The 16511-nt window shown below is 42.5% G+C and overlaps 1 protein-coding gene across 9 annotated transcripts in view; it reads right to left on the bottom strand.

The window, feature by feature from the left end:
* Positions 1 to 572: 572 nt before the first annotated feature.
* Positions 573 to 16511, bottom strand: part of ephb2b (eph receptor B2b) — a 171504-nt gene continuing 155565 nt past the window's right edge. For 4 of the 9 annotated variants that reach the window (XM_014166655.2, XM_045705126.1, XM_014166653.2 and 1 more), the window contains exons 10-16: positions 15780 to 15902; positions 15376 to 15623; positions 9410 to 9625; positions 8968 to 9117; positions 7601 to 7794; positions 6563 to 6718; positions 573 to 5780 (exon numbers count right to left, since the gene is read on the bottom strand). In XM_014166655.2, coding sequence (XP_014022130.1) covers positions 5672 to 5780; positions 6563 to 6718; positions 7601 to 7794; positions 8968 to 9117; positions 9410 to 9625; positions 15376 to 15623; positions 15780 to 15902 — 1196 coding nt within the window. In that variant the 3' untranslated portion in view covers positions 573 to 5671. Of the gene's footprint in view, positions 5781 to 6562; positions 6719 to 7600; positions 7837 to 8967; positions 9118 to 9409; positions 9626 to 15375; positions 15624 to 15779; positions 15903 to 16511 lie in introns of all 9 variants that reach the window. The other 5 variants (XM_045705124.1, XM_014166649.2, XM_045705123.1 and 2 more) reach the window with 2 other exon arrangements.

Here is a 16511-nt window from a genome sequence, read left to right as displayed (position 1 = left end):
AGGCCTCTAAAACTGAGAGGAAGGTGAAGAGAGTCTGACCTCCATTCAGGAACCTCAGCTTGGGGGGAAACTGTACAGTACTTTGTCCAAATGAATAAAGACATGAAAACCCAAAAAAATTTGAGGCTGTGTGAGTGAGGGTTTTTGGACACACTGTAGAACAGTGATGCATGAGGTGGCCCAAAAATGTTAGCTCAAAACATTAGCAAAAAAACCCACTGTCTGACAGTTGTATGTTAATATTTTCATATGGAAAAGACATGGTTACAAAAAATATGCTGTATTTTACCAAATCCGTTCCCTCGAGTCTTCCGCAACTGTATTTCCCGTAATTGAACCATGAATACCATAAAATGAGTTTCGATCAATTGTGCACACTGATAAATTCAGTCCAATTCGGGTTGTAATTTTGCAATTCTTACACTTTCAGGTCAATGATGTTAAAAATATAACTAACCCTCTCATCATACAGTATTAAAATGACATAAGTACTTTGAAGTAATGTCCACTGTAGCTGAAATGATTTCACAGGGTTATAGAGGAGGACAGTAAGAACACCATGAATACCATTATAGAGTGGTATAACAGATCTCATTTTTTATTGAGGAGAATCGAGTTGGGCTTTCCATTTTAGAAAATAAAACCAATAACAATATTACAAATAATGAAATTGTTACATCATTCACAGGATTACAGTCAATGTACATTTATACAGAAATACAGGACCTCCCACATCAGTCACAGTGGTCAGGGCCGGCACTGGTCTACGAGGGCTACAACAGGCCAAGAGAGACAGGGCCATCCCCAGCCTGTCTTCACCAACAGCCAGAGAGGTGGGGAGATAGGGGTGGAAGGGGAAAGTGGGGGGATAAGACAAAGCAAGGAACATAAGGACATTTGTCACAACTAGACTGCTATTAGCCACTGTGTCAGCAGAGGGAGCTCTAACGCTTTACGTAAAAGAGATATCCACAGGAGCCATTTTCTATACACACTGAACTGACTGCCACAAAGACAGGCAGGCAGACTGCTGCTCGAGACATATTTGGATGGTGCACAAACACAGACCAACGAGTACGAGCAGGCACAGCTTGTGTTTATGCACACTGTCATGTCATTCTAACACTGAGACATAACGGTTTCCGTCCGTCCTTAAAAAATTGGAACACAGAATGGAAATTGTTCTTTGCGTCCACAGTGCATTGAATCAACATCTCAGATACATTGGTTTTGTTTTGATTCATAAATAAAAGAGGGGGGAATTGTTATGTATTACTTATCATGACATTGACAGTAAAACATCAACAGTATCCGCAGATACAAGCCATTGAAACAAAGACGAGAGTTTTAGATGTACAAAACAGCAGAGGACAGAGTTCTGTGATACTAGCAAGTTATCTGAGATTCCAAACAAAGACCCTTACTGTAACAAACACATGTATTCTGGTCTCAATGCTGTTAAATCATTATTATGCACTTTAGACATCATTCCTCCATCTGTCTCATGAGCCTGGACATTGAAAAAGGAGAGAAGGAAGTAGATGCCCTGCACTGTTAAATAATATGCAATTTACATAAACGGAGCAGACGTTTGAGACATTTTCTTCCTCATGAAAAATGTAAACATAGAAACACTGATAAGTGCTTTGAAGAAGTGTACATTTACTGTCTTTAAAATGCCTGTTATTTCAGTGGTCTTGGGGGAGAAAAAAAACACTATCATTCAACAAAAAGCTATGTGTGGTTTTTATTCTATTTTAGCTTATACTCGTTTTCAACGAGCTGCAAAATCTCACCAATGCAAAAATGTCCTTGATACCATCTATGTATAAAGTAACCCATTTACAGTACTTAGGGTGGTGCTTTAAACACTTGCATTGTACACCAGAGAGAACTATCCAGTGAGATAATGACCATCATGGATTCACACAGCAAAGTCTAATAAACCTTATTACAATGTGGGAATAATCTATTCTGAACTAAATCCATCATAATCACACCAGATTGATCAATCACTTATTATAGGTCCATAATAGGGCGACTGTGCCAAGGGGTTTTATCAGAAGGTCTGGGCTATGAAACAGTACCACTGAGCTGTACTGTTCTTAAAAGGAGGCTATCAATGTCTTAAAAATAAAAGAAAGAGGGATGACAGCTTTTTCTGCGGCCAAGAGCAAAGGATAGCTCTGGATGAACTATGGGTATATAAACAGGGTGTCTTTGTGCCATTAGGTTCAGAGGCAGAATAAATAAATACATTACACAGTGCTTTCAGCAGTCACCATGGCCCCACACTGTGCAACCAATAAACATGTGTTGACTCAACTCCATATGAATCTAGCTTCTCTGAACAGAAGTAACACACCAAACCTACGCTTCCAAGAGTGATGCAATAAAAGAAAACCACTTTATTACTACCTATATTTATGTTCCTATCACTCTAAATATGAGTCCACCATTACTGAATGTTTTAGCTCATCTCATCATAACAACATGTCCTAGTAATGTATTTTGATTGAACGTCACATGTGGAAGAACACTTTGTTTACACACCGCTCTTTTAATCACTTGATAATCACCTTAATCACCTTCCTATGACTATCACCGTCTTCAGCACAAATACTAGTGCTGCCCTGTAGGGCATGCTTTCTTGAACATAAATTGCCACTACTTGCTCTGACAGTGGGATATCTGTCTATATCTTGGGAAGACTGACTCAGGCTGCCTGGGCTTAACTGAATATCACTGAGGTGCCCTTAAATATTAAAGTGTTGTGCAATGGAAAGGAAGAAAGTTCTTTTTGAGCTCTTTTTGAAAGGAAACTGCACGGTCGCATCAGTGACAGTTGGGTCACAGAATAGCTTCCCCTTTTACTCTGGGCAGTGACTAATAGAGTGATGCACTTCCTGCTGTTTCATCTGTCATGGAGTCTGCACTGGAATATGCATGGTGACGCACAGAAATGTTGACGGAAAACTACAGGGAGGATGATATTACAGAAGCTGGATCAAAACCTCAATGCTCCTGCTCACATTTATTAAGACTCTGGACGGCCATGTAGGTTAGTGGGTGGAATGAAATGGGGACTAACTGACAGACGAGAGCAAAGGCGGGATTTCACGCATTCTGTGTTTAGGGGTCTAATGCTAAGGCCTACATAGGATACCTCTCCTGTTCTGCTCAGACAGCAAAGTGCCTTAAAACGGAAAGTGGACACCTGATGATGTATATGGAAGGATGACCTTTTGTGGAAGAACCTCTGCTTACATAGCCACCTGCTGTGAAACCAATACGGGGCCCACAGGTTGTGTGTTATCTACATAAATTCAGTCTGGTCTGTCAACATGACAACATGCAGAGTCACAAAGCAATGGATCTGAAAAAGCAGAGCACAGAGAACAGTGGGAGGAGAAGAGTGGTAGATCTGAGGCATGTGTTTAGCTCTGACTGTCTGGCCAGTGGGGCTGTGATCAGGCAGTGGACCCCCACTAGGAATGGACATGTCTGACCAGCTGGAGCTCCATGTCTGGCTCCTCAGTCTGTATTGAGTACTGGGCCTGTCTCAGTGGATCTGCCCATTAGGAGCTCTGCAGTAGTGATGTAAACTCTGTGTTTTACCATCTCTGGGGAATCCATGGATTTTAACTAGCACAGACCCATCAGGCTCCCTAACCAAACCACACATCGGCCACAACAACAAAGACAATGATAGCTCTCCGTTCATCAGGCAGTTTTTCACAGAAGCCATACAGTAAATGCAATACGTATCTATAAAATGAAAATAGAAGTCTCAAGGACTCCAGTTATCTACAATTTGTGAGCACCAACATAATAATGATTTCCTAAAATTCCAAAAGAGCATGGAAGATCCAGATAGTCATCGGATTCGAAGTCCATTGTCCAGTATGATCTGCGGTCACATACCCTGCCAAGAGACTACTTGGAAAAGCTGTCAATCATCCACGATGTACAATAATAATAATAAAAAATATGCGTAAAATAATCCACTATTCCATGCTAATGTTACTGCCCTGCTGTGAAAAGATTTGTCCGTGACCGTACCAATGTGAGATAACCATCAGTGGTGTTAAAACCCTAACACTTCAATATAAAATTATTTTAAAAGGAAAACAATCTGGAAGAAAAAAGCTAAATATAATGTAAGCGCATTATATTTCGTAAAGTGTAACAAATCAAAGCTATGTGAAATCAATCATTAACTCAGCATGCTATCAAACACTACCCCCTCAGTTTTGGGAGCCGTTGCTTTGTGCCACGGAGCACATTTAGCAACACGCACGCATACACAAACACACATACACACCCATGCACCAGGCACGCACGCAGACACACACAAACAAACACACATGCACACGGTGAAGCTGAAAACACAGGGAAACCTCAAGATAATGTGAGGACTAAAACATATGTGCACTCCTTCTATGTAAACACTATACATCCATGGAGGAAGTACTGTATGTTTGCTGCTTATGACACTGATTCTTCAAAATCCACAACTAACATTTTGCCCAAAAAATCTAATAATAATAACAACAGATAAAAACCTCCCTATAGTCACCCTAAGAAAAATGTAAATCCATCACTTCCAGGTATTAGTAACTATGTCCGGCTCATAGTGATCATATCACAGTCCCAATGCCATGTGCATCTGATGTGTACAGGATCATGGCGTATCATGACATCGTCATGACATCATCTGAGGTACACGGGGACGATGTTCCATTTGGCAGGTTATGTTTATATTGAAAAAATATCAATTTTCCCACGGTGAGAGGAAGCATGGTGAGAGAAAATCTATATCACAATTTTCACACAGAAAATGAAATTACTTGATATGAGAAAATGTATTTTTGTTTACATTTCTTTACTTTTGAATTGGTAGATAACTGAATGTCTTTAATTTGTTCATGTCAGTAGTTTCTGCCAGGTCCATTTCATGGTGCTCAGACTTATATTACGTCCCAAATCAACGAAAGGGGAATAGATCAAGTTCCTCAGTCTCTTCTGCTGTTTGCCTTCAGGGAGGCAGCAAATATTTATGTTGCGTTTCTGTTTCTGAAGTCAGTTCACCTAGTTCACAAAGAATATATCAGATTAATTTTGAGAGTGTTGGTCTTAAATCACCCAGTTTTCATTGTCTTCTTGTCTGTGGCCCTTTTTAAAGGGTAGCCTTTCTAGTCATTTCACCTAGCTTACAATTGTATACCATCTATAGACTCCTAGAGTTCTTAACTTTTTTTTCTTTACAAAATTCTTTACAAAATTCTTAAAACAAGCGTAAAAGTTCAACGTAAATAAAATAAAAAACATGGGTGGAAGATGGTAGTAGAAATGTGTCTCTGGTCAGTAACCTCTCATGATCCTGGTTCCAAGATGGACGGTTGTGAGCCACGTTGATTGACGTCTGGTCATTTAGACATGCTGGCCACAACCTTCCAAAGCTGATCTCGAAGGTTGAGGGGACTTTGGATGAGGGCATAGAGGAGGACAGGAGAGGGATTGGAAGGGGGGACCGGGGATGGACGGTAGTCTGGTAGGAAACCCAGGTTCACGGTCAAGCAAAAACATATCCACTCCATCCGTGCACCCAGGGTCCTGCATCCCAATCCCCTCTCCTCTGCTCTGCTCTCCTCCGCTCCACTCTGGATGGTCAAACTTCCACAGACTGGATCTGGTTCATGGAGGCACGCATCATCTGCACACTGTTCAGGATCTTCTTCTGGTGGCCTGCTAACGTTACACCCACACTCAGGATGTCACTGTGGCAGGAGACACAACCACAGGAGTCAGGAGAAAGCCATCACGGAAGACACAACAGGTTTTATGGAACAAGTCACATGGCATAAGCCAAGGTAAACTCAACAAGTTAGATCAAGGTTCAATTCTGGTCCCCGGTCTGCCAAATTCAGAATTCTGTCCAGGCCTAACTCTGTTCGTTGAACAACTTCTTCCATTCAGAAAACAATGGAACATCTTTGTTTCCTAACCTTAACCCTATGGACTGATGTGTCTTATTGGTTTAAATATTGTAACCAGAGATGTGGTTGGACATTTAAAAAAACTGACGTATGTAGCTTAGATTTCCAATGTGACTTTAGGAGGATATTAAGAGATATAAATAGGAGACAATAAGCTGAGTAATGTGTACCTTATTTACTAAACAGACCTTGAATAGTCTCTATCTGCTAATAGATGTTGTCTATGTCTTTATTAAGTCTACTGAGGCAGGAATGTATTCCTAAACATCACTACGCCTGTTCATTCTCCTATATCTACTATGTCATTTAACTGTTGTATAAGAAACCTGGCAGCCACATGGCCAGAGTCTGTACTCTCTGTTCTAGCTCAGAGCAGTTGTGCTGCACCGTTATTATCTCTTAATGACATACAGTGAGAGACAGATTTATGATGAGCCAGGGGCTGAGCCTGGCAGTCACCCAGACTTTAAGGTATGAGACTGTCCAGGAACAGCCCACCTGCCTCGCTTCAACCTCATCCTTATCAATCTTATTAGAAACACAGGTCTGGGATCGGCACTTACTCCATAGTCATCTGGGAAACCACATCAAAGCTGGTGAAGTCAGCGTTGGCAAAGTTGTCTTTGTACTGGCCCATCTTGATGGCATCCAGCCACTCGTCCACCGTGCTGAAGCTGGAGAAGTCTGGAACACTGCGGTCCAGGAGAGGAAGATGGACACTGGGGAAGATACATTCACTAAGAGTCAAACACAGCTCTAGAGACACTGTCATAACTCTCTCACCTCTATGATGGCAATCAGTACATTTGGAACAGACACAAGAGTGGAGAGCCTACACTAGATTAGTTTTAAGTACAAAACAAAGTAGCCTTGGCGTCATCTACTGGAAGCCATTTTCAGAGTTGATTTCTTATAAAATGTTCTTTCCAAATGGAGTGACAGGCTTAGAAGAGCCAGCCCTCTGGGCACAGAAGTCAATTTAACGTTTATTCCACGTTGGTGCAATTTCATTGAAATGATGTGGAAAGAACGTTGATTCAACCAGTGTGTGCCCAGTGGGAGTATCCACACAGTTTCAGTGGAAAATCTAAGTCTCTATTCTACACACCATCAAAAATGAAACTATAGCGTAGGATATATGGATTTCAGTATATTTTAGCATCCATAGGAAACTGACACCCAGGGAAAATGTACTTGAAAATGTTTTTTTTTTAATTGTGCAACTGCTTCAAATCATAATTTGCCTGAAGCATTCATGGAAATGACTTGATCTATGAAACCAACAGGGTTTTATTTACATAACCACTCGGCGCCAAAAGAAACAGGAGACAGCGTTTGGTTGAAATAAATTGTACCATGAATATCAAAAGTGTAACCAAAAATGTAATTGTTTTCCCATCTTTGAAGTCAATTGCACTACATCCTCCTGGAAATATGAAAGTAGTATTTGAGCCCAATCCTGGATATTGTGATGACTGGCCAGGAGAGACAGAGGAACACTTTCACTCAAACACACTAATAGACAGACAGACAGAGAGACAGATAAACCCACAGATAAACTGACGGAGATCTAAGGAGAGCGTGCTAAGTGTTCCACTCACCCTGAAGACAGAGGGGTCATGGCCTTCAGACTGTTGGGGTTGCGGATCATCTTGTCCAGGTTGTTGACGATCTGGCTGAACTTGGGCCGATTGTTACGATCCTTCTGCCAGCAGTCCAGCATGAGCTGGTGCAGGGCACTAGGGCAGTCCATGGGAGGGGGCAGCCGGTAGTCCTGCTCTATGGCATTGATCACCTGCAGGGGGAGATACAGATCTCTAAGGGTTGCTATGAGGCTCTACGAGGAGGAGGAGGCGGAGGAGGAGGAGGAGGAGGAGGAGGAGAGAGACGATAGTAGAGCATCCTCTCACAATTCTCAGTGTTATACAAGTCAAAACTGCAGCACACATGCCCACACACATACCTAATCCTGCACACATTATTGCATTAACACTAAGTAGGAAATGACCCCCATTACCATTTAGACATTGTTTTGTCTTGGCTGCATACTTATTGTACCAGTTAAGTGTCACACTAAAGTATCAGTCTAATACCAATGGCTCCTCACATCCGTGCAGTCTGTGGCAGCAGTGACTTATTCTCAGTCAGTCTGGCATCAAGAGCTTTTAGAAATTATGTACAGTAATGTTCCTGCCATACAAATATCTAAGTGAGAGCCTGGTCCCAGATCCATTTGTTCTGTTTTGCTAACTCTATGGTCATTGTCATGCCAAAAATGTCTAGTTTGAGACTAAGAGAGGCTGTGGTGATGTTGGTGGTGGGCGAGAGATCAGGGAGTTGATGCCTGGCTAAGTGTGGGGAACGACCAGCTCAGAGGAGGGTTCTGATGAGGACCCACGATCCTCTGCTCATTATCACTGACATTATGGAGCTCCATTCAGACCCAGATTAATCTCATTCAGAGGCCTCCCTCCCAACCAAGATGCTGATGGAGTAGAAACACTATCTGAAGCCGCTAATAAGATAACCGTCGAGCTCCTCAGTCCTCTTAGGGCATTAGCGTTCACACTTTCAATTTGAAACTATTTTCATTATCTCTCTCCCCATAATTTGCTCTCTTCTCCATCACCCAGAGGGAGCCTGGAAACAGAGGCTCCAGTCAAGAGCAGGAATAGTCTGCGGAGCGTTGTCTTGCATTCCAAATCATCTTATTATCGGTCTGTGGTAACTGGGGGGCTTTCATATTAAACCCAGGTTAGAAAGTTGCTGTTAAGCCAGGGGAAGAAAACCACCATGACAAAATGTATCTCTATGGGGGTTCACAGAGAGGTAATAACATTCAAGAACAATTGGCTGTATATAATTTGCCTTTGTTTGAATAAAATGTGAACATTTGATGGCAGGCTATTTATTTCTAGTATTTCTGCTTGACGAATTATACAAATTATACATAAAGGACTATACATACGTCTTGATTGGTCATGTCCCAGTAAGGTCTCTCTCCATAGGACATGACTTCCCACATGACGATGCCATAGCTCCAGACATCACTGGCGGATGTGAACTTCCTGTATTGGATGGCTTCAGGGGCTGTCCATCGGATAGGGATCTTCCCTCCCTGAGAAACACAACACAATGAGGGAGCAATCTTATAGAGGGAAGTGAGACGGGAACCTGATCGTCACAGTGTCCTGGCTCTACAGAGAGAGATTATTCACAGCAACAATTCTCTCTAATCCAAACTGGGAGATGGATATAACTAAACTCCTGGGACTGGATGTGTGTGATATGGAAACCCATTAAAGGGGAGGAGAGGGCATGTGCGTGCGTTGCCTATGTGTGTGAGTGTGCAAGTGTGGATGCACACACGTGTATGTGTGTGGTGTTTGCAGTAAGGTCATGGTACACACCAGGGCGCTGGTGTAGGTGGGGTCTGACGTGTCGTCCTCCAGAAAACGGGACAGGCCGAAGTCAGACACCTTGCAGACCAAGTTGCTGTTGACCAGGATGTTGCGTGCGGCTAGGTCGCGGTGGACGTAGTTCATGTCGGCCAGGTACTTCATGCCAGAGGCGATGCCACGCAGCATGCCCACCAGCTGGATCACCGTGAACTGACCGTCGTTTTGCTGCAAAAAAAGGATCACATTAGATTACAATATGATACATCCCCAGGGGCCTCTGTGGGCTATGGTTGAATAGATGTGGCTACAGGATGAGCTGGGCTGGGCTAAGCTTGGTCTGGTTGGCTGCAGCTGTTCTCCTTCCTGGATTGGCCAAGGCATTACCCCATAGGAGAGTGTCTGGATCTGGCCTGCAGCTGTGCCTCCAACTGTGCACACCTGCAACTTCACCACCCACTACGAGGACCAGAGATCAACTAGGGAATATCCGGGAGGATCATGACGAGAGATAAGAGAGCATGAGCGTTGACAGACAGGCCCAGTATCATGGCCCAGGGATGGGGTGGGGACACAGATGGATCACAGACGGACTAGGTCTGGCTGTGTATTCATCTGGGCATGTTCCCGGCCTATGGTTAGCCAGATCCTCTAGCCTGTGTCTCTGTGTCTCTTCCAAACACTTTTCTGCTCATTAGCAGAGCAGGAATTTCTCCTCACGTCCACCAGCTCCTCATGTACCACAGCAATTAAGTGTTATGCATTATTCATGAGGCTGAAATGCCTCCCAACTAAGCAGGTCCTCCTGATCTCTGTATCCCTGCACTGTGTTTGCATACTGTACTTTAATTGGGAAGATTCTTCAACCAAAGTCATTTGGATCTGATTAGCAGATAGAGGTATAATTTATATATTTTTTGATCTTAGGCTAATACATGCTCTGTGCAATTTTATGATTCTATCCCAATTCCAGTCAGAATATTTTTTAAATATGTTTTTCTCCCTCATCAATCTACACATAATACCGCACAATGACAAAGCAAAAACAGGCTTTTAGAAATGTTAGCAAATGTATAAAAAAAACTCTGAAATATGATATTTACATAAGCATTCAGACTCTTTACCCTGGACTGTTGGAGCACCTTTGGCAGCGAGTACAGCCTCGAGTCTTCTTGGGTATGACACTACAAGCATGGCACATCTGTATTTTGGGAGTTTCTCCCATTATTCTCTGCAGATCCTCTCAAGATATGTCAGGTTGGATGGGGAGCGTCGCTGCACAGCTATTTTCAGGTCCTTCCAGAGATGTTAGATCGGGTTCCAGTCCGGGCTCTGGCTGGGCCACTCAAGGACATTCAGAAGCCACTACTGCATTGTATTGGCTGTGTGCTTAGGGTCGTTGTCCTGTTGGAAGGTGAACCTTCGCCCCAGTCTGAGGTCCTGAGCGCTCTGGAGCAGGTTATCATCAAGGTTCTCTCTGTACTTTGCAGCGTTCATCTTTCCCTTGATTCTGACGAGTCCCTGCCACTGAAAAAAATCCCCACAGCATGACGCTGCAACCACCATGCTTCACTGTAGGGATGGTGCCAGGTTTCCTCCACAGGTGATACTTGGCATTCAAGCCAAAGAGCTCAATCTTGGTTTCATCAGACCAGAGAATCTTGTTTCTCATGGTCTGAGAGTCCTTCAGGTGCATTTTGGCAAATTCCAAGCGGGCTGTCATGTGCCTTTTACTGAGGAGTGGATTCCGTCTAGCCGCTCTACTATAAAGGCCTAATTGGTGGAGTGCTGCAGAGATGGTTGTCCATATGGAACGTTCTCCCATCTCCGCAGAGGAACTCTGGAGCTCTCTCAGAGTGGCCATCGGGTTCTTGGTCACCTCCCTGACCAAGGCCCTTCTCCCCAGATTGCTCAGTTTGGACGGGCAGCCAGCCAGCTCTAGGAAGAGTCTAGGTGGTTCCAAACTTCTTCCATTTAAGAATAACGGAGGCCACTGTGTTCTTGGGGAGCTTCAATGCTGCAGACATTTTTGGTACCCTTCCCCAGATCTGTGCCTCGACTCAATCCTGTCTCGGAGCTCTACCGACAATTCCTTCGACCTCATGGCTTTTGCTCTGTCATGCACTGTCAACAGTGGGACCTTATATAGACAGGTGTGTGCCTTTCCAAGTCATGTCCAATCAATTTAATTTACAACAGGTGGACTCCAATCAAGTTGTATAAACATCTCAAGGATGATCAGTGGAATCGGGATTTATGTTTTTATTTGTAATACATTTGCAAACATTTGAAAGAAACTGTTTTCACTTTGTCACTATGGTGGTATTGTGTGTAGATTGATGAGGATTTTTATTTATTTAATCCATTTTAGAATAAGTCTGTAACGTAACAAAATGTGGAAAAAGCAAAGGGGTCTGAATACTTTCCGAATGCGTTGTATTTCAGGATGTTGTGTATCCATCGAATATCTGAATGAATCTGAATTAATTAATGTAAACATTACAGTTTGGAAAACATAGCTTGTCCAAAGAAATCTGTCCCTTGGCACAACTTACCCCGGGTATGAAGTAAGATACCCTGTCCTGCGGGGCAAGTTAAGCCGCCAAATGTATGTACTGAATTAAATATGACTACTACCTTTTTAAAACCAAACACAATTCAACACAATCACAATCGGTCTTTTAATAATTTTAAGCATATTTTAACACAGGCTTAACACGTAATAAATATTTTGTACTTTTTTAAACACTTTTGACAAAGACCGAGCTCTGTTGTTACCTCTTAACCAAGTGATAATACCTTGCATTACACCTGGAAAGAAAGCACTTAAAGTTGTTCAACTTGTCATTGGCTCGAGCATTGGCTCAACTTGCCCCAAGGCAAACATTTTTACTATATTAGCCCACACAGCTACGAGGATGCACTTTCATGCTAGGTTAAGGACCTCATATTGAATCTTATAGGCCCCAACTGATGTACAGTGGTTCCTCCTTTAAAAGTTGCGTCATACTGTGGCACATCCTGCGTGCTGCTGCAGCATTCTGTGGCACGTCATTTAATTCTCAGCCATTTTTTCTGTTACTGCAAGTTATTGCTAGTTTGACCACCAGAGGGCATCTTTGAGAAGCATTTGATAGTCTTCTTTATTGGCATTACCAGAGAATTTAAAACCTTTTTGTAATAACATAATATATGGGATTGATTTTAAGAAATCTGGCTTAATTCACGAGATTAATATTATGGTGTTTCTATTCAGAGAAAATCAAAAAACGAAACCCTCAGAGTTTCCGTTAGGATGGATTGGAAAATATGGCGATGTACTACGTGATTGTCAGGAGTAGGCTACAGGATTGGAGGATTCTAAATTGTTTGCCTTCATTAGACAACTTTGCTCCAATATTTCTGTAAATCAGTGATATTTATTCCCATAGTAATTCATTATGGATCCATAACTAAATCAACATCTGCATTTTGAAAGAGTCTTTTTTATCATTATTTTATTAACTAAATGTGTTTATTTGTTTATTAGGCTACTGTGAATTCTACAATACATACTGTAGTAAACATGGGAAAGTGTCTAATTCCTTACATAAGGGAAAGCAGGCCATGTCTGTACTACAGAATGCAGGGCACGAGGGAGACCGGTGTTATTTCATAGTTGTGATGTCTTCACTATTATTCTACAATATAGAAAATAGTACAAATAAAACATCTTAAAAGTATTTACTTTGGTTTAGATACAAGCATCATGAAACCTCTAGCACAATAAATTAATTTAAAAATCTGTTTTTTGGACCTAACTTGCTTACCACATTTTCCGTGTGATTTCGTCCTCACATGAAATGATGACCTCTTCCTAAATATTTGGTCAAATTATAAATTTTGTGTATGGTTTCCTAGAAACAACAGTGGATCAACTTACCCCACTTTCCCCTACCATTTGTTCTAGTCATTACATGGCCCTCAACCTTTCCTACTTTCTCTGCTTGTTGTTGTCTCCGTCTATCTATTAGATGTGATTGATCTGCTCCTCTCATTTTCTCGCTTTAGCTCTACCTTGGAGATGCATCACAGCAGCGTAAGCTGCACCAGGAGCTGTAGGGGAGCAGATCCTTCAGCTGGCAGATCCTATCGTAGGTGATCGTCTTAACTAAACCCATGCTGCCTGGCCCTCCTTCAAAGAGCGCCACGTTCTAAAGCGCTGACGCTGTCAGCAAACGTTGTCATGCAGTGACGTGCCACAGTGGTGCTCTGTTGTTTGGAATAAAATGTGCTGTCAAATATGCTTGCCACACAGAGACAGGGACACACAACCCTGTCAAATTCAAGAGTGAGTTGGCATACAGTGTCTCGGAGGTCTGAAGCAGAATGCTAATAAAGTTCATGTTTTGCACCTCCAGCAGTAGACAGAGCAGCAGTCTGCTGACAGGAGGATGGCTGCCTCCTTTTTAATGGAGGATTTTGATATGTATTTTGATCCACAGAGGAAGAGTTTACATCTCGACTTTATTATATTCTCTAATAGCTCAGAGCTGATACTCGTCAGTTTGCTCTCTTGCCCTGAGGCGTGAAAGCCTTACTCAGTATGATCCATACAGAGGCAAACAATGACAATGGGATGAGGAGTGACGAAACTAGGGCTATAACAGGGGTGGTGGGGGTGGGGGGGGGGGGCGTTACCCACATAGACTGGCTAGTAGCAACATCAGACATATCTAAACATGAACATAGTGATTTATATAGTAGTTTATATAGTAGTATATATATATATATAATAGTTGGCTTTTGTTTAATAGATATGTTTTTCCATATTTTATAATTATGCTGTTTTCACTCACAATTGATTTAAAGTGAAGTAAAACTAATGGGGGGAAAAATCCTTTATATTTGTGAAGATTTCCATAAATCACTATCTCTTTTCCACTCAGTTTTTTACTCCTTACTTCAAACCCCCGATGAGTCCAATAAGAGATGAAAGCTTTTGGGCACCCAGTCATATCAGGAAAAACATGCTCCCATTCAGCTGACATGCTACAGACAGACGCCACAGGATTGGCTGACAGCTGACAGCAGCCTCTCATCTACAAGCCAACTTCATTCTTTGAGAGCTGACATGTTTGCTTCTTAACTCTCGCTAATAACTTGAAACCCTCCCAAGGTGAGGTTAGCTATCTGGAATGCATTTTCTGAGATATGCGTCCTATGAGTTCTGTATTTCATAAAATATGTTTGACTAAATGTTAAGATGCTGAATAACATGTTAACAGAGGCATTTTGCGACATACGTAGAAAGCCCTACAAGTTTATAGGTCCTTTTCCTTTTCTGTGACTCAAACAGGAGGACTGAATGTGGGTTAGTATGATAAATACAAAATGAGAGCATGACTAACTTCACTGAAATGCTAGCCTCACTCACCAGCAGCTGGTGAGCTACTGTACTTAGACTCCATTTTACTGTAGTCAAACATGGGGATCAAGGGGAAATACTGTATAACAGCCAGCGCTAGAGGCAGCATAATATAAATCAATAATTGGACCAGACAGACACTCAGAGAACATTAATACTGCAGCTTGATTGGGTAGAAAATGCTCACTCTAAGGACACGCTCTAAGGCTCACTGATGGACACTATGCTAAGTAAAGAGGAGTTCCACATGATAAATGTTCTGCATGTTAATGTTCACTTGAATCTAGATGGGTTAGCATTAGGATGTGTATTTATCAGTCATTTCCCAATGTGTGTTCGTGTGGGAGTGCGTGTGCGAGTGTGTGTGTGTGTGTGTGTGTGTGTGTGTGTGTGTGTGTGTGTGTGTGTGTGTGTGTGTGTGTGTGTGTGTGTGTGTGTGTGTGTGTGTGTGTGTGTGTGTGTGTGTGCGTGCATCCATGTGTCTGCATGTCTTTGTCTACCTGTCTATCTGCATAGCCATTAGTGTTAATATTTGACTCAGTGGGACAAAGACAAACAGTGTGTAACTCACTCTGAGGAAGGAGTCCAGCGATCCGTTCTCCATGAACTCAGTGATGATCATGACGGGGGCGCTCTTGGTGACCACACCCTCCAGGTGGATCACATTCGGGTGGTCAAACTGACCCATGATGGACGCTTCAGACAGGAAGTCCCGTCTCTGCTTCTCTGTGTAGCCCGACTTCAGCGTCTTGATGGCCACAAACATCTCCCTCTTGCCTGGGAGCCTCAGGTTCCCACTGCAGACCTCCCCGAACTCTCCTACAAGACATAACAGAGAGACAGTTAATGACAGGAGATGTCTGACAGAGGTTACAAACATTCACATTATGAGCCAAAATGTAGTCCCTAATTCATTGGAATACAGACAACATTCAAAATATTTAGTTGTAAAAAATTACTGGCCTTTCTCTTTACCTGCGCCAATGACTTGCTCAATCTTTACAAAGGAGATGTCAATCTCCTTAGCAAACTCCCTCACAGCCTCGTTGGGGTCCTCATATGTAAACGGATCGATATATATCTTCATTCCTGGAGTCACTTGGAAAAAGAAGAAGCCGATATAATTTTGTATTCTGACATACACACACACAAACTCTGCAACCGTGTCTGTATTTAACATTCAGAGTGTGAGTAGCCAATGCAGTATGTTATTATGAGAGAGTCAGAGAGGTTAGTGTTAGCGCAAGGTAGGAACGGTAGGTTTGGCTGGGGGTATCAGGACTATAATAATCAATGGGCAATGACATGGTATTCCCAGTAAGTTATTGGCAGTGATAAGGCAGGTTAATGTATGAATAAGCGCCATAGTGTCATAGCAGACCATTAACACCCAGGAGAGGCAGCCAGTCACTATACCAGTATTTCTCTATGCTCCAGAAAATAAATTGGCTTTCTTAACCTCTGATGCCAGGTAAATTAGCTTAAGGTGGACTTTAAGTGTTCAGTGACTTAAGTGTCCCAGGTTTCAAATCCGATTATTCTTGCTCTTACTTCCACATCTGGCCTGAGGTTTTTTAGTACAGTCATGAAACCTGCATAGCAGACTGAACTGAAGAAGTGTTCAGGAACAGATGGAGAGCCCCTTGAAAGTCCCCAGTCAGAACCCTCCTATCTCTTCCCAAACTTTAGAGCGATCCAAAGACCACC

Source organism: Salmo salar, chromosome ssa22 (genome assembly GCF_905237065.1).
Source record: "Salmo salar chromosome ssa22, Ssal_v3.1, whole genome shotgun sequence".
Taxonomy (NCBI): Eukaryota; Metazoa; Chordata; class Actinopteri; order Salmoniformes; family Salmonidae; genus Salmo; species Salmo salar.
The sequence above is the reverse complement of the archived record's forward strand: the minus strand, read 5'-3'. Positions and strand labels throughout refer to the sequence as shown.